Raw genomic sequence first — 13607 nt, forward strand, 5'->3', positions numbered from 1 at the left:
CTAACTGAGGGAAGGAGGTTGTTCCCCAAAATCTCGCAATACATGGCCCCGGTCATCCTCTCCTTAATACAGTGCAGTCGCCCTGTCCCATGTGCATAAAACACCCCAAAGCATGATGCTACCACCCCATGCTTCACAGTAGGGATGGTGTTCTTGGGATGGTACTCATCATTCTTCTTCCTCCAAACACGTTTAGTGGAATTATGACCAAAAAGTTCTATTTTGGTCTCATCTGACCACATGACTTTCTCCCATGACTCCTCTGGATCATCCAAATGGTCATTGGCAAACTTAAGTCAGGCCTGGTTTAAGCAGGGGAACCTTCCGTGCCATGCATGATTTCAAACCATGACGCCTTAGTGTATTACCAACAGTAACCTTGGAAACGGTGGTCCCAGCTCTTTTCAGGTCATTGACCAGCTCCTCCCGTGTAGTTCTGGGCTGATTTCTCACCTTTCTTAGGATCATTGAGACCCCACGAGGTGAGATCTTGCATGGAGCCCCAGTCCGAGGGAGATTGACAGTCATGTTTAGCTTCTTCCATTTTCTAATGATTGCTCCAACAGTGGACCTTTTTTCACCAAGCTGCTTGGCAATTTCCCCGTAGCCCTTTCCAGCCTTGTGGAGGTGTACAATTTTGTCTCTAGTGTCTTTGGACAGCTCTTTGGTCTTGGCCATGTTAGTAGTTGGATTCTTACTAATTTTATGGGGTGGACAGGTGTCTTTATGCAGCTAACGACCTCAAACAGGTGCATCTAATTTAGGATAATAAATGGAGTGGAGGTGGACATTTTAAAAGCAGACTTACAGGTCTTTGAGGGTCAGAATTCTAGCTGATAGACAGGTGTTCAAATACTTATTTGCAGCTGTATCATACAAATAAATAGTTAAAAAATCATACATTGTGATTTCTGGATTTTTTTTAGATTATGTCTCTCACAGTGGACATGCACCTACGATGACAATTTCAGACCCTCCATGATTTCTAAGTGGGAGAACTTGCAAAATAGCAGGGTGTTCAAATACTTATTTTCCTCACTGTATATATATATATATATAAAATACAATATTGCAAGTTTCATTTACATATGGCTAACAATTCACCTGTGTAAATTTAAGGCCCAATTAAAATGACTAACATTGTATTAATGTATAGAATGCTCTTACAGTGCTCTTCTGGTGTTTTTGATCACTAGCAGCAGTCTTATCAGTGCTTCATCAGATCTTCTGTATTTCTGCAGTTCAAACTTTTCTTGAGTCTCTTCTGACATCAGGAGCACAAACACCAGACCTGACCACTGAGCAGAGGAGAGATTCTGTGTTGAAAGGTATCCTGAGCTCAGAATTTTCTGGATTTCCTCCACAAAGTCATCTTTCAGTTCACTCAGACAATGAAAGAGATTGATGGTTTTCTCCACTGATTCCTCTGTCTCTATTTTCTTTTTGATATAGTCAGCAGTGTCTTTGACATTCTCTGTTTTAAGTGTCAGTGTTGGCTGTAGTTCCTTCAGGTAACTCTGATTGGACTCCAGTGAGAGACCCAGAAGGAACCGAAGAAAAAGGTCCAGGTGTCCATTCTCGCTTTGTAACGCTTTTTTGATCGCATCCTTATGAAGCTGAAACATGTAATTTCCCTTAAAAGGCACCGTCATTTTCTTCCAGGATTCACGAAATGGGTTTGCTTTCTTGTCTTTGTTGATAAAAAACACATATAGTGCAGCAAGAAATTCCTGGATGCTGAGATGTATGAAGCTGTAAGTGCTTCTTGCTGTAACGGCCTCTTCCTCCTGAAAGATCTGAGTGCACAACCCACAGTACACTGACCCTTCATTGATATCTAATCCACATTCCTCAAGATCTTCTTTGTAGAAAATCAGATTTCCTTTCTCCAATTGTTTAAAGGCCAGTTTGCCAAGCTTCAGAAAAAAATGATCAAAAGACTTAGCATTGACTTGAGGTTTAGGATCATCTCTGTATTTTTTTATCATCTGTTGTTGCTGAAAAAGTAAGAAGTTTGTGTACATCCCTGTGAGAGTGGTGGGAGTTTTGTCATTGCCCTCTCGAGCCAGCAGAGGCTGAAGAACAGTGAGAGAGATCCAGCAGAAGACAGGGATGTGGCACATGATGTAAAGGCTCCTGTATTTCCTGATGTGACGGATGATGTTTTCAGCATCCTTGAGGCTATTGCTATTTTTTTTCAAGTACTCCTCTCTCTGCTCTTCGCTGAATCCTCGCACCTCTGTCACTAGATCAATGTAATCTCGGGGTATCAGACTGGCTGCTGCTGGTCTGGATGTGATCCAGATGAGAGCAGAGGAAACCAGATGTCTCTCGATCAGGTTTGTAACTATGTTACTCACTGTTGTTTTTTGGTCAACATTGGTAAATCCATCATTCTCACCAAATCTCAATGGGAAATGGAATTCATCCAGCCCATCAAAGATGAACATGACCTTACCATCACCTTCCGGAAGTGATGGAAGTTTATCAGAACCACTAAAAAAGCAATTGTGAAGCAGCTCCATGAGACTGCATTCTCGTTTGATCAAATTCAGTCTACGGAATGGGATTGGAAATATGAAGACTATATCCTGATTTTCTTTTCCTTCAGCCCAGTCAAGGATGAATTTATTGACAGAGATGGTCTTTCCCACACCTGCGATTCCCAACATCAGCACTTTTCTGCTTTGGGCTTTGAATATGTCGTTGCACTGTATTGGTGTGTCTGTGGCATTAAATCGGTTGCGACTCGATTCGATCTGTCTTACCTCGTGCTCATTCACTATTCCTCCAGTCTCATTCTTCACCACATATAAATTAGTGTAAATATCTGTCAGGTTTTTCAGACGACCTCTCTCAGAATTACCAACCAATATCTTTTTGTAATCCTGTTTTAATTTGTCTTTTAGACTAAGGCTGAAATCTGTGTAATCATAAAGGGACGCTTTACTGTCCTTTGCAGTTGGCTCTGTGAGAAAAAATAAAAAGACAGAAAAAACTGATTGGATTTGTAATAAACTCCCAATAAAACCTAAATGTAAATTCTACAAAAATGTCTACAAAACATGCGTAATAGAAACCTGGGCTTCAACTATATTGAAATGAATCACATTCACATCTTACATTGCTTATGCTGTAGTTCATAACATGTTTGGTCATGGAAATGCCCTGACCAGGGCCGCTGCTGGCCAAATGGGTGCCCTAAAAAGAATTGTATTCAGGGCTCGCAAAATTTCAAAATCCCTGGTAGCCCTTCGGGCAGGTACTCTTCAGATTTTGGTAGCCCAAAAATTAATTTAACTAGCCCGAATTTAAAAATTACTATGTTATTTATTATTATTATTTTTTAAAATATAGAAAACCAGACAGGAGTTTAAATGTCAATCAAAAATATTTTCAATACACAAATATCAACAAAATATGAAGGAAGGAATTTTATTTCACTATTTACAGGGTGTCTGCAGAATTTTTTACAAATATATTTAAGGCAATTTATGACCCATTTTAAGAGCTGCACAAGTAAAATGAACACAGTATGAGCGGGGTTGGACAATGTCTATGGTAACATACAGTTTTGAGCCATAAAATTACATGATTTACAGTTCAGATACAGGTTTTCACAAAAACAAAAATCTTATACAACAACGTTTCAGGCTATAGACCGTTTTTATGAAAGGGGATCAATCAAGCATATACATTATTGTGTTAATTTAAAACGTATAAATATTACTGTCTTAATTGTTTCGATTTTTAGAAGGCACATCAACTTCTTTCTCATTTACAACTCTGTGTTTGCTGCATAAAAACATGAGTTGACATTTGCATTGATCTGACCATAAACAGCAAGAAAGGCTTATTGGAAATGCAGATTCATTCTCTGCCACGAGGTGGCGCTTTAGGATCGCTGAAATATTGCGGTTTCCCCGGAAACGCTGTACACAAAGCAGCTCCGTGCTCATAAACACTGCTTTATCAGCAATTATAGGTAAAATGAAATTAAAATGCCAACGACACGTTTCTGAGGACAGTTGGTTCCCTTCAGATACATTCACATAAAGACATCCGCACCGCGTTTTGACTTGAAACGTGCAGCACTCATTATTTATTCAATGACATCATTGCCTTTTGAAGTTTAATCCAGCCATATTGCAACTCATGTCTTTCCGTCCCCAACTCTTGAAATTATAATTAAGACATTTCTTATACCATTTAACATATTTAAAAAATTTTATGGCCTTAATTTTGATACAACTCACTTTAAGAGATTTTAAGGACCCGCGGGATGTCTGTATTTAAGGAGCCCGTCGGGCAGGCAGTGATACATTTTGGTAGCCCGACTGGAAAACACAATAGCCCCGGGATGTCGGGCTAGCGATTTTGCGAGCCCTGGTATTGTTGTGCCCCCTCTGTCAAATATTATGGAAGTTAAAAAAAAAAAGCATATGGGGATCAAAATAGAACTTTAATAAAATATAAAAGTAAATAAATTGTAATTAAATTACATTATTTACAAATTACAGTTGTAGCTCTAGACAGTTATCTACAGCTACAATTTACAGTAGTCTGATTGATGTTATAGTCTCAAGCATTCAGAAATCACGCAAAAGAAAATTAAGCAGTTTTACTACGATAAAACCATAGTAAATTGTTTTAAGGGTTGTGATGTCCACATGTTTTTGTTGAAGAAATTATAGAGGCTGTAGCATTTCTATCGCAAAAAGGTGGCCAAAAATTAAATATTAAGTGGATATTTGAATTAGCTGTTTGGTCAGTATTAAACAAGGACTTGATCGTCCTGTAAGTGTAACAGCAGCAGTTACCAGGCCTTTGGCGCCCTTTACAGGCATTTGTAATAACATGTAATGTACATAAATTGTTTATTTTGTATTACATTATGTATTTTAACAGTGTTATTCAATGAAACCATATAATTATTAATTAACCAATCATTATTGCCTCATTGTTTTTATATAATGCATTTTAAGTAATATAACGGCTGATGTTGGCTTCTGTTTTTATAACCACAAAAAAATATTATCCTAGTACTTCTTTGTAAACTATTAGTAACAAAACCATGGTTAATTTGTGGTTACCGTGGTTACAAGAACCATGATTTTTGGTTTTATTCGTATAGTAAAACCATGGCTAAGTTTCGTAAGGGAAAATATTAGATGCGTTGTTGGTGGTTAAATTATTACCGACATTAAAACGCGTTATTAACGTCAGCCAAAAACGTTTCACAGGATTATGAATGTAGCCTACCTGAAAGTGATGCATGTGCTTCGTTTTTTTATTTTCTCGGCGCCAGATTGCTGATGTCTTTTCACGGGTATAGTTGTCCATAAATTATGATCATTTGCATTCCGCCGCAAACATGAGGTCCGAGCGGATGCGGGAATGGCGCGTCACGTGTGCTTAGCCTGCTGCCTACTGTGTTCACCGTAAAATGCATTTTTTATAATTATATATATGTTCATGTTTATATTTATATTTTTATTTATGTATATGTTAATTTTAATATTAATATAGAACAAATTCTTTTTATTTTTTTTTGAGCAACTGGGATGGTGCCCCCTTGGGAGATGGTGCCCTACGCAAACTGCGTACTCTGCATATAGGGAGCGGCGGTACTGGCCCTGACTCATGCTAACTTGAATACAATTGATTTCAATTTTAAAATATCTGAACACATTTTTTTTCTCATCCAAATGTTCATTTGCTTGTCACCATTAGACTCAGATCATTTTTAGGCCAAGCTGACCACAGTAACTAAAACTTACTAAAAACTGATATAATCAAACCACCTATAACTAGCATAGCAAACAAGGCTTGAACATTTGCTTGCACGATTGTAATCATGCCCTGAAAATGGCAAATAAATTTGATGACTATTGTTCAGCCTTACTATAGAATTATATCGTAGTATAAAATGTTTTAATTAAGACTTTTAGTCCATTGAAGCCATTTATCCATTCGTAAAGTCACCACTGGGGACACTCTGTACTATCAAATGCATTTGTATAAGATCTCTTGCTGTTGTGCTTGTAATTGCTGCTTGCTGTTGTATTTTCTCTTGTTCCCTGGGAAGAAGCCTAATTGTTATTTTCCCTACATCCATTTTGAATCAGCTCTGTTAGGGGCAGATGTCTTCATATTGCCTTCAGGCTAAGTTCATTTAAAACAATCAGATTGATAAACAGTCACTTACATTACAGTCACAGTGAAATACAGTAAATTTTACCTTTCTTGTGGTTGTTCTCCAACTGTTTAGCCAGTTCATTCTGATTAATCTTCCTCAGGATTTCCACTGTGATCTTAACAGCTTTTTCTGGACCAAAACAAGTCACCAACTTATCAACTGTTGTTAAGTGATCTGCATTCTCCATTTCATGATTTGATATAAAGGGATATTTATTCTTTAAGTGCCAAATAAATGTCTTTAGATCAGTTGAAACCAGTCCCTTCAGTGAGTTCAGCAGCAGCTCATTAACAGATTCTAGATTCATTTCTGCAGGGGAAAAAAAGTGCTCAAATGTTACTTGGATTATGAATTGAAACTGTGATCAGATCAGATCTCTTAGATGCAATGGTTGTGAGATGAATGTGTGTTAATGGAGAGCGGACAGAGAGACAGTTAAGAGACATACAGTACTTGTTAAACTTTGGAAACATGATTTTTGAATATTTTAAATGAAGTCTCCTATGCTTTCCAACTGCATTTTCTTGATCAAAACACAGTATGTCACAAATCTAGCCACTAGAGGGCTCCCTCCCTGAGTATCGACTTTATTTCTTGTGACTCCTATTCCCATAATCCCTGCAGGGTCGTGCAGAGACCTTTGAAGGGGCAGGTGCTCAAAGTATAAAAGGGGCACATGGAACACGGCTTTTAATAGGGCTGTGCTCCTTGCTGATACGTGTATCGAAATGGATGCTTTTGTATTGATACAGCAGCAAATGCCATCACGCAGGTTTGAAAAAGAAACACAGAACAGAAAAGACCATTTCAAGTTTAAATGTTAAAGAAATTGTTTGCACCTCTTAATTACTCTGGAATTATATTATGATTATTATTATAGTTGTTGTTGTTGATGTTATTGAGTTTACAGGGTATGGTTTTGCTGTTGTAAACACTACTGTTGTTGTTGTTGTAGAAAAAAAAACAATATCTCTGTCTTATTTAAAATAGGATTCTATCCCTGTTCTGTATTTATTCATTTTTTGAATGATAATGATTATAAAAACAGGTTTGATAAGTAGCTATACTTCGAAGGACAAGATAATCAGTATAAGCCTGTTTTACCAGCATTGTGATAATTATTTTTAAGGCACTCTACGTTTTTTGAATAAATACTGTAATAATAATAGTTCAAACTAGTATGAATAGTTTTTAGTCAGATAACATAAAAAAGACAAGACACCTCGAAGCACTTTAAACTTTTACCAATTAAACAGCAAGAATGAAAGAGAACAAGCACCTTTCTTTATATTGTTGTGTGTAGAACTACGTTAGCTGCATTTGTAATAATTAATATAAATTTTAATAAAATGTAAATTAGTCCCTAGGGAAATCCCTAATATGGACAAACGCACACGCCATTGCTGTAGCTGAGCTGAATAAAAAACAGAAACATTTTTACTGATGAAACGTGAAGACAATAAACACACGGTTACGAAAATATATGGTTTATGTGTGTTTTTCAAGTTATCTCCAGGTAATAAATAAAGAAACTATTTGAAAAATGCAGTACTGATTGACATATCATTTACTATAGAAACTATAAAATATATTTCCTGAATTATTCTGTGATAAAAAAAGGGAAAAAGGTGTTCGTAGTAGCCTTTATAAACCAATCATAAAATTGTCATTAGGAAAACATTGAACAAAAGTATTGTAGCCCCTTGCTGCAGCTAACCTTGCTTCCACAGGCTACACACAGCAATATAAACAACAGCTGTGCATGATCTTTTCAGTTTACAAGCACACCGCTCCGCTGAGAACTCCACTTACCAGCAGCCACGGACGTTACTGAAGGCATTCCTGGTAGTGCCCTAAATTACTAAAGGTATCTGAACGTGAGGGATCGTGCCGGATGAGATCTTCAGGTGAAAGGTCATCATGTGGATAATTTTATTTACGGCTAAATTATTATTAAGTAATTTTACTAATAGTTAGATTGGGCAGGCCTTCACAAAATGGCGTTTAATTACAAAACAAAAATTGCCTTGACAAAAGGGCACTTTTGGGGATCAAGGGGAATCAAGGGGAAAAGGAGCAGGTGCTCAAGCACCCACCGCACCCCCCTCTGCACGTGCCTGAATCCCTGTACCTGAAACTAATGCTGCATTTACGCCATGTCGTAATTACTGTGATTTCGAGATGATAACACATGACATTCTTCTTGAAGCTGTTCACAACCTTTGACTCAGACTCGGGAACTATCACACTATCAATGCCTAAACATAGCGCCTAATGAATCTGAGATAGTCAGGTGGTACAAGTTGTAGCTCTCAGAAAACTCCCAGTTCACATGTTGTAATTACGAGATCTACAGGACGTGAACGCTTTTGACAAATTGGTATCTCATAATCATGGTAATTACGATACGGCGTGAATGCACCTTAATTGTCACCTCAACTGTTCGCTATTCCCTGGATTATTTAAGCAGCACCCTCTTACACTCTCATTGGGAAGTCTTGTTTTGGCCAGCTGGCATTTCTGCATCATTACTCCAGGCTTCAGTGTCACGTGTCCCTTCAGAAAAAATTCTAATGCAGTAAAAAACTGTAATGCAATTTCACAATATTACAGTTTTCTCTATATTTTATTGCAGCCTTGGTGAGCATACTGTAAGTGGCTTCATGAAAAACATTTAAAAATCCTAAGGTTTCCAAACTTTTGACAGGTATTGTATGAAGGTTCAGAAAGTTGTGTTGTGCAAATGTGCTGATTACTTAAAAGTTCAAATTGATTTAATTGCTTTTAGTTTAAAAAAAAAGAAAGAAAAGAAAAGAAAAACACTTGCGTAAGTTTTATATGCTGTTTTGAAGCATGGCAGTGTCACAGTCACCAGTTGAACCGCACTACACTTCCCAGCATCCTTCTGTTCACTCACCTGCACTCCATCTGAAATCACTCACACCTGACCGTCATCAGGGAATCCTCCTCACCTGTTGTCACTAATCAAGCTCCCTATAATACTTCACTCAAGTCATACCCTCATTGTCTGGTCTCGATTTTAGAAGGCACATCAACTTCTTTCTCATTTACAACTCTGTGTTTGCTGCATAAAAACATGAGTTGACATTTGCATTGATCTGACCATAAACAGCAAGAATGAAAGAGAACAAGCACCTTTCTTTATATTGTTGTGTGTAGAACTACGTTAGCTGCATTTGTAATAATTAATATAAATTTTAATAAAATGTAAATTAGTCCCTAGGGAAATCCCTAATATGGACAAACGCACGCCATTGCTGTAGCTGAGCTGAATAAAAACAGAAACATTTTTACTGATGAAACGTGAAGACAATAAACACACGGTTACGAAAATATATGGTTTATGTGTGTTTTCAAGTTATCTCCAGGTAATAAATAAAGAAACTATTTGAAAAATGCAGTACTGATTGATATATCATTTACTATAGAAACTATAAAATATATTTCCTGAATTATTCTGTGATAAAAAAAGGGAAAAAGGTGTTCGTAGTAGCCTTTATAAACCAATCATAAAATTGTCATTAGGAAAACATTGAACAAAAGTATTGTAGCCCCTTGCTGCAGCTAACCTTGCTTCCACAGGCTACACACAGCAATATAAACAACAGCTGTGCATGATCTTTTCAGTTTACAAGCACACCGCTCCGCTGAGAACTCCACTTACCAGCAGCCACGGACGTTACTGAAGGCATTCCTGGTAGTGCCCTAAATTACTAAAGGTATCTGAACGTGAGGGATCGTGCCGGATGAGATCTTCAGGTGAAAGGTCATCATGTGGATAATTTTATTTACGGCTAAATTATTATTAAGTAATTTTACTAATAGTTAGATTGGGCAGGCCTTCACAAAATGGCGTTTAATTACAAAACAAAATTGCCTTGACAAAGGGCACTTTTGGGGATCAAGGGAATCAAGGGAAAAGGAGCAGGTGCTCAAGCACCCACCGCACCCCCCTCTGCACGTGCCTGAATCCCTGTACCTGAAACTAATGCTGCATTTACGCCATGTCGTAATTACTGTGATTTCGAGATGATAACACATGACATTCTTCTTGAAGCTGTTCACAACCTTTGACTCAGACTCGGGAACTATCACACTATCAATGCCTAAACATAGCGCCTAATGAATCTGAGATAGTCAGGTGGTACAAGTTGTAGCTCTCAGAAAACTCCCAGTTCACATGTTGTAATTACGAGATCTACAGGGACGTGAACGCTTTTGACAAATTGGTATCTCATAATCATGGTAATTACGATACGGCGTGAATGCACCTTAATTGTCACCTCAACTGTTCGCTATTCCCTGGATTATTTAAGCAGCACCCTCTTACACTCTCATTGGGAAGTCTTGTTTTGGCCAGCTGGCATTTCTGCATCATTACTCCAGGCTTCAGTGTCACGTGTCCCTTCAGAAAAAATTCTAATGCAGTAAAAAACTGTAATGCAATTTCACAATATTACAGTTTTCTCTATATTTTATTGCAGCCTTGGTGAGCATACTGTAAGTGGCTTCATGAAAAACATTTAAAAATCCTAAGGTTTCCAAACTTTTGACAGGTATTGTATGAAGGTTCAGAAAGTTGTGTTGTGCAAATGTGCTGATTACTTAAAAGTTCAAATTGATTTAATTGCTTTTAGTTTAAAAAAAAAGAAAGAAAAGAAAAGAAAAACACTTGCGTAAGTTTTATATGCTGTTTTGAAGCATGGCAGTGTCACAGTCACCAGTTGAACCGCACTACACTTCCCAGCATCCTTCTGTTCACTCACCTGCACTCCATCTGAAATCACTCACACCTGACCGTCATCAGGGAATCCTCCTCACCTGTTGTCACTAATCAAGCTCCCTATAATACTTCACTCAAGTCATACCCTCATTGTCTGGTCTCGAGGTTATAAGCGCCTCATCCGTCTGATCACTTACCTGCTAGATCTCTGTGGCTCCATGGATGTCTTCCTCCAGTTGATTCCACTAAGAGGGAGAGATAAGGATGTTTAATTCCTCAGTTTATTGAGCTTCATTGAACTCTTACCTTTTGATGCTGCCTTCAGTTTGGTTAATAAAGAAGCTCTCACCTGACTTTACCCTTGTGTGCCTCTCCCTCCAATATGTGACAGAAGACCAGACCGCTTAAAAACAACATGCGAGGACAACGGGCTTTCCTCAACACAACTCCTCGGAGCAATGACCCCAATCAGTCCACCATCCTCCGGGTTTCTCTTTCAGAACGGCCGGAATCTTGAATTGTATGTCCAGGACTTCCTCAACTGCTGTAGCTGGGCAGCCGGTGATGACCTAACTCTAATGGAAGGATTTTGGTACGGACTAGATGATAGTATCCGGTTTATCATGCCTATGGCTGATCCAAGCTGGGTTCTAGAGTATTACATCGACTTCGCTCTTCTGATAGTGGGATCAGCATTCACCGTTGGCGAAGTGGTGGACGATCTCCAGTCTTCACCCATCATAATCACTGATTCCCAGTCATCACCTGTTATGCCTGCCTGACCCGAGTTCGCACACCACTGGCCCGCCGATGGTCAGTTATCACCAATCGTGACCGCTGATCACCAGACATCGCCCAAAGTGGCTGTCATCCCAGAGCCTTGCACCGTGTCTAGTCCAGCCTATGTAAACATTCCCAAGCCCTATCCAGCTTCCAATATCCCAGCCAGCGCTTCCACATTCCCGCGGGCAAGGAAGGTTTTTTCAAACAGCCCAGATTTGGTGGCAAAGCTGGCGGATCCACCTATTATTTCCATCAGGAAGGTTATGAAGAGGAAATCCATTCTAGCTCCTAAATCTGCTCCAGTCTCCAGTCATCAGTATTGTGAACAAAGATGGCAGATGGCTTCTCCGCCTCACCAGCCGCCGTTCGTGGCCCAAGAAAGCCCGCCGCCGTCCGCGGCTCCCTCTCCCCAGCCGCCGTCCGCGGCCCACGCAAGCCCGCCGCCGTCCGCGGTCCACGCAAGCCCGCCGCCGTCCGCGGTCCACGCAAGCCGGCCGCCGTCCGTGGCTCCCTCTTACCAGCCGCCGTTCGCGGCTCTCCCTAGCCCGCTGTCAGCGGGGAAATTCATGCCGCCGTTCGCGGTCCAGGCTAGCCCGCCGGCTGAGAGCGTGGCAAGCCCGCCAGAGCCTGCCCCTCGCAAGAGCCCGCCGGAGCCTGCCCCTCGCAAGAGCCCGCCGGAGCCTGCCCCTCGCAAGAACCCTCCAGAGTTTCCGCTGGTCCCGTCCAGCACCACGCTGCCAGAGCGCCCCCCAGTGCCTGCGCCATGAAGGTGCTTCCAAGAGTTTCCGCTGGTCCCGTCCAGCACCGCGCTTCCAGAGCGCCTCCCCAGTGCCTGCGCCACGAAGGCGCTCCCAAGAGTCTCAGCTGGTCCCGTCCAGCTCTCCGTCGTCCCCGCTGGTCCCGTCCAGCTCCACGCTTCCAGAGCGCCCTCAAGAATCCAGTCTGCTAATCACGGCCAGGAGTGCCGTCCCCAGTCTCGGAGAACCCGATTTTCAAATCACGGCCAGGAGTGCCATTCCCAATCTCAGAGAATCCGGTTCCCAAGCCATGGCCAGGAGTGCCGTCCACAGTCTCGGAGAACCCGATTTTCAAATCACGGCCAGGAGTGCCGTTCCCAGTCCCGGGAATCTCGTTTCCCAGTCACGGCCAGGAGTGCCGTTCCTGATCCCGGAGAATCCGGTTCTCCAGTCACGGCCAGGAGTGCCGTCCCCAGTCTCTGAGAACCCGATTTTCAAATCACGGCCAGGAGTGCCGTTCCCGATCCCATTAAATCCAGTCTTCTAACCACGGCCAGGAGTGCCGTTCCCGATCCCATTAAATCCAGTCTTCTAACCACGGCCAGGAGTGCCGTTCCCAGTCCCGGAGAATCCGGTTCCCAAGCCACGGCCAGGAGTGCCGTCCCCAGTCTCGGAGAACCCGATTTTCAAATCACGGCCAGGAGTGCCGTTCCCAGTCCCGGAGAATCCAGTTCTCCAGTCACGGCCAGGAGTACCGTTCCCAATCCCATTGAATCCAGTCTTCTAACCACGGCCAGGAGTGCCGTTCCCAGTCCCGGAGAATCCAGTTCTCCAGTCACGGCCAGGAGTGCCGTTCCCGATCCCCGAGAATCCAGTTCTCAAGTCACGGCCCAAGCAAGAACGCAGCCGTCCGTGGCTCTCCCAAGCCCGCCGTCCGCGGGAAAATTAATGCCGCCGTCCGCGGCTCTCCCTCACCAGCCACCATCTGCGGCCCACGCCAGCCCGCCTGCAGAGAGTATGGCAACACTTGGTCCAGCGCTACTGGATATGGCACCTATCCTCACCCCAGAATCTCCCTCACCTCCGCTGGTCCCGTCCAGCTCTCGGTCTCCTGAATGTCCCAAGTCAGCCAGCTAGTGCCCTC

The 13607-nt window shown here is 41.5% G+C and overlaps 1 protein-coding gene across 1 annotated transcript in view; it reads right to left on the reverse strand.

Moving 5' to 3' along the window:
• Positions 1-13607, reverse strand: part of LOC131552035 (NACHT, LRR and PYD domains-containing protein 12-like) — a 35704-nt gene that overhangs the window by 16806 nt on the left and 5291 nt on the right. Inside the window, exons 3-4 of the mRNA XM_058795418.1 lie at positions 6242-6508; positions 1168-2968 (exon numbers count right to left, since the gene is read on the reverse strand). Coding sequence (XP_058651401.1) covers positions 1168-2968; positions 6242-6506 — 2066 coding nt within the window. The 5' untranslated portion in view covers positions 6507-6508. The remainder of the gene's footprint in view (positions 1-1167; positions 2969-6241; positions 6509-13607) is intronic.

The sequence above is a fragment of the Onychostoma macrolepis genome, chromosome 13 (assembly GCF_012432095.1).
Source record: "Onychostoma macrolepis isolate SWU-2019 chromosome 13, ASM1243209v1, whole genome shotgun sequence".
Lineage (NCBI taxonomy): Eukaryota > Metazoa > Chordata > Actinopteri > Cypriniformes > Cyprinidae > Onychostoma > Onychostoma macrolepis.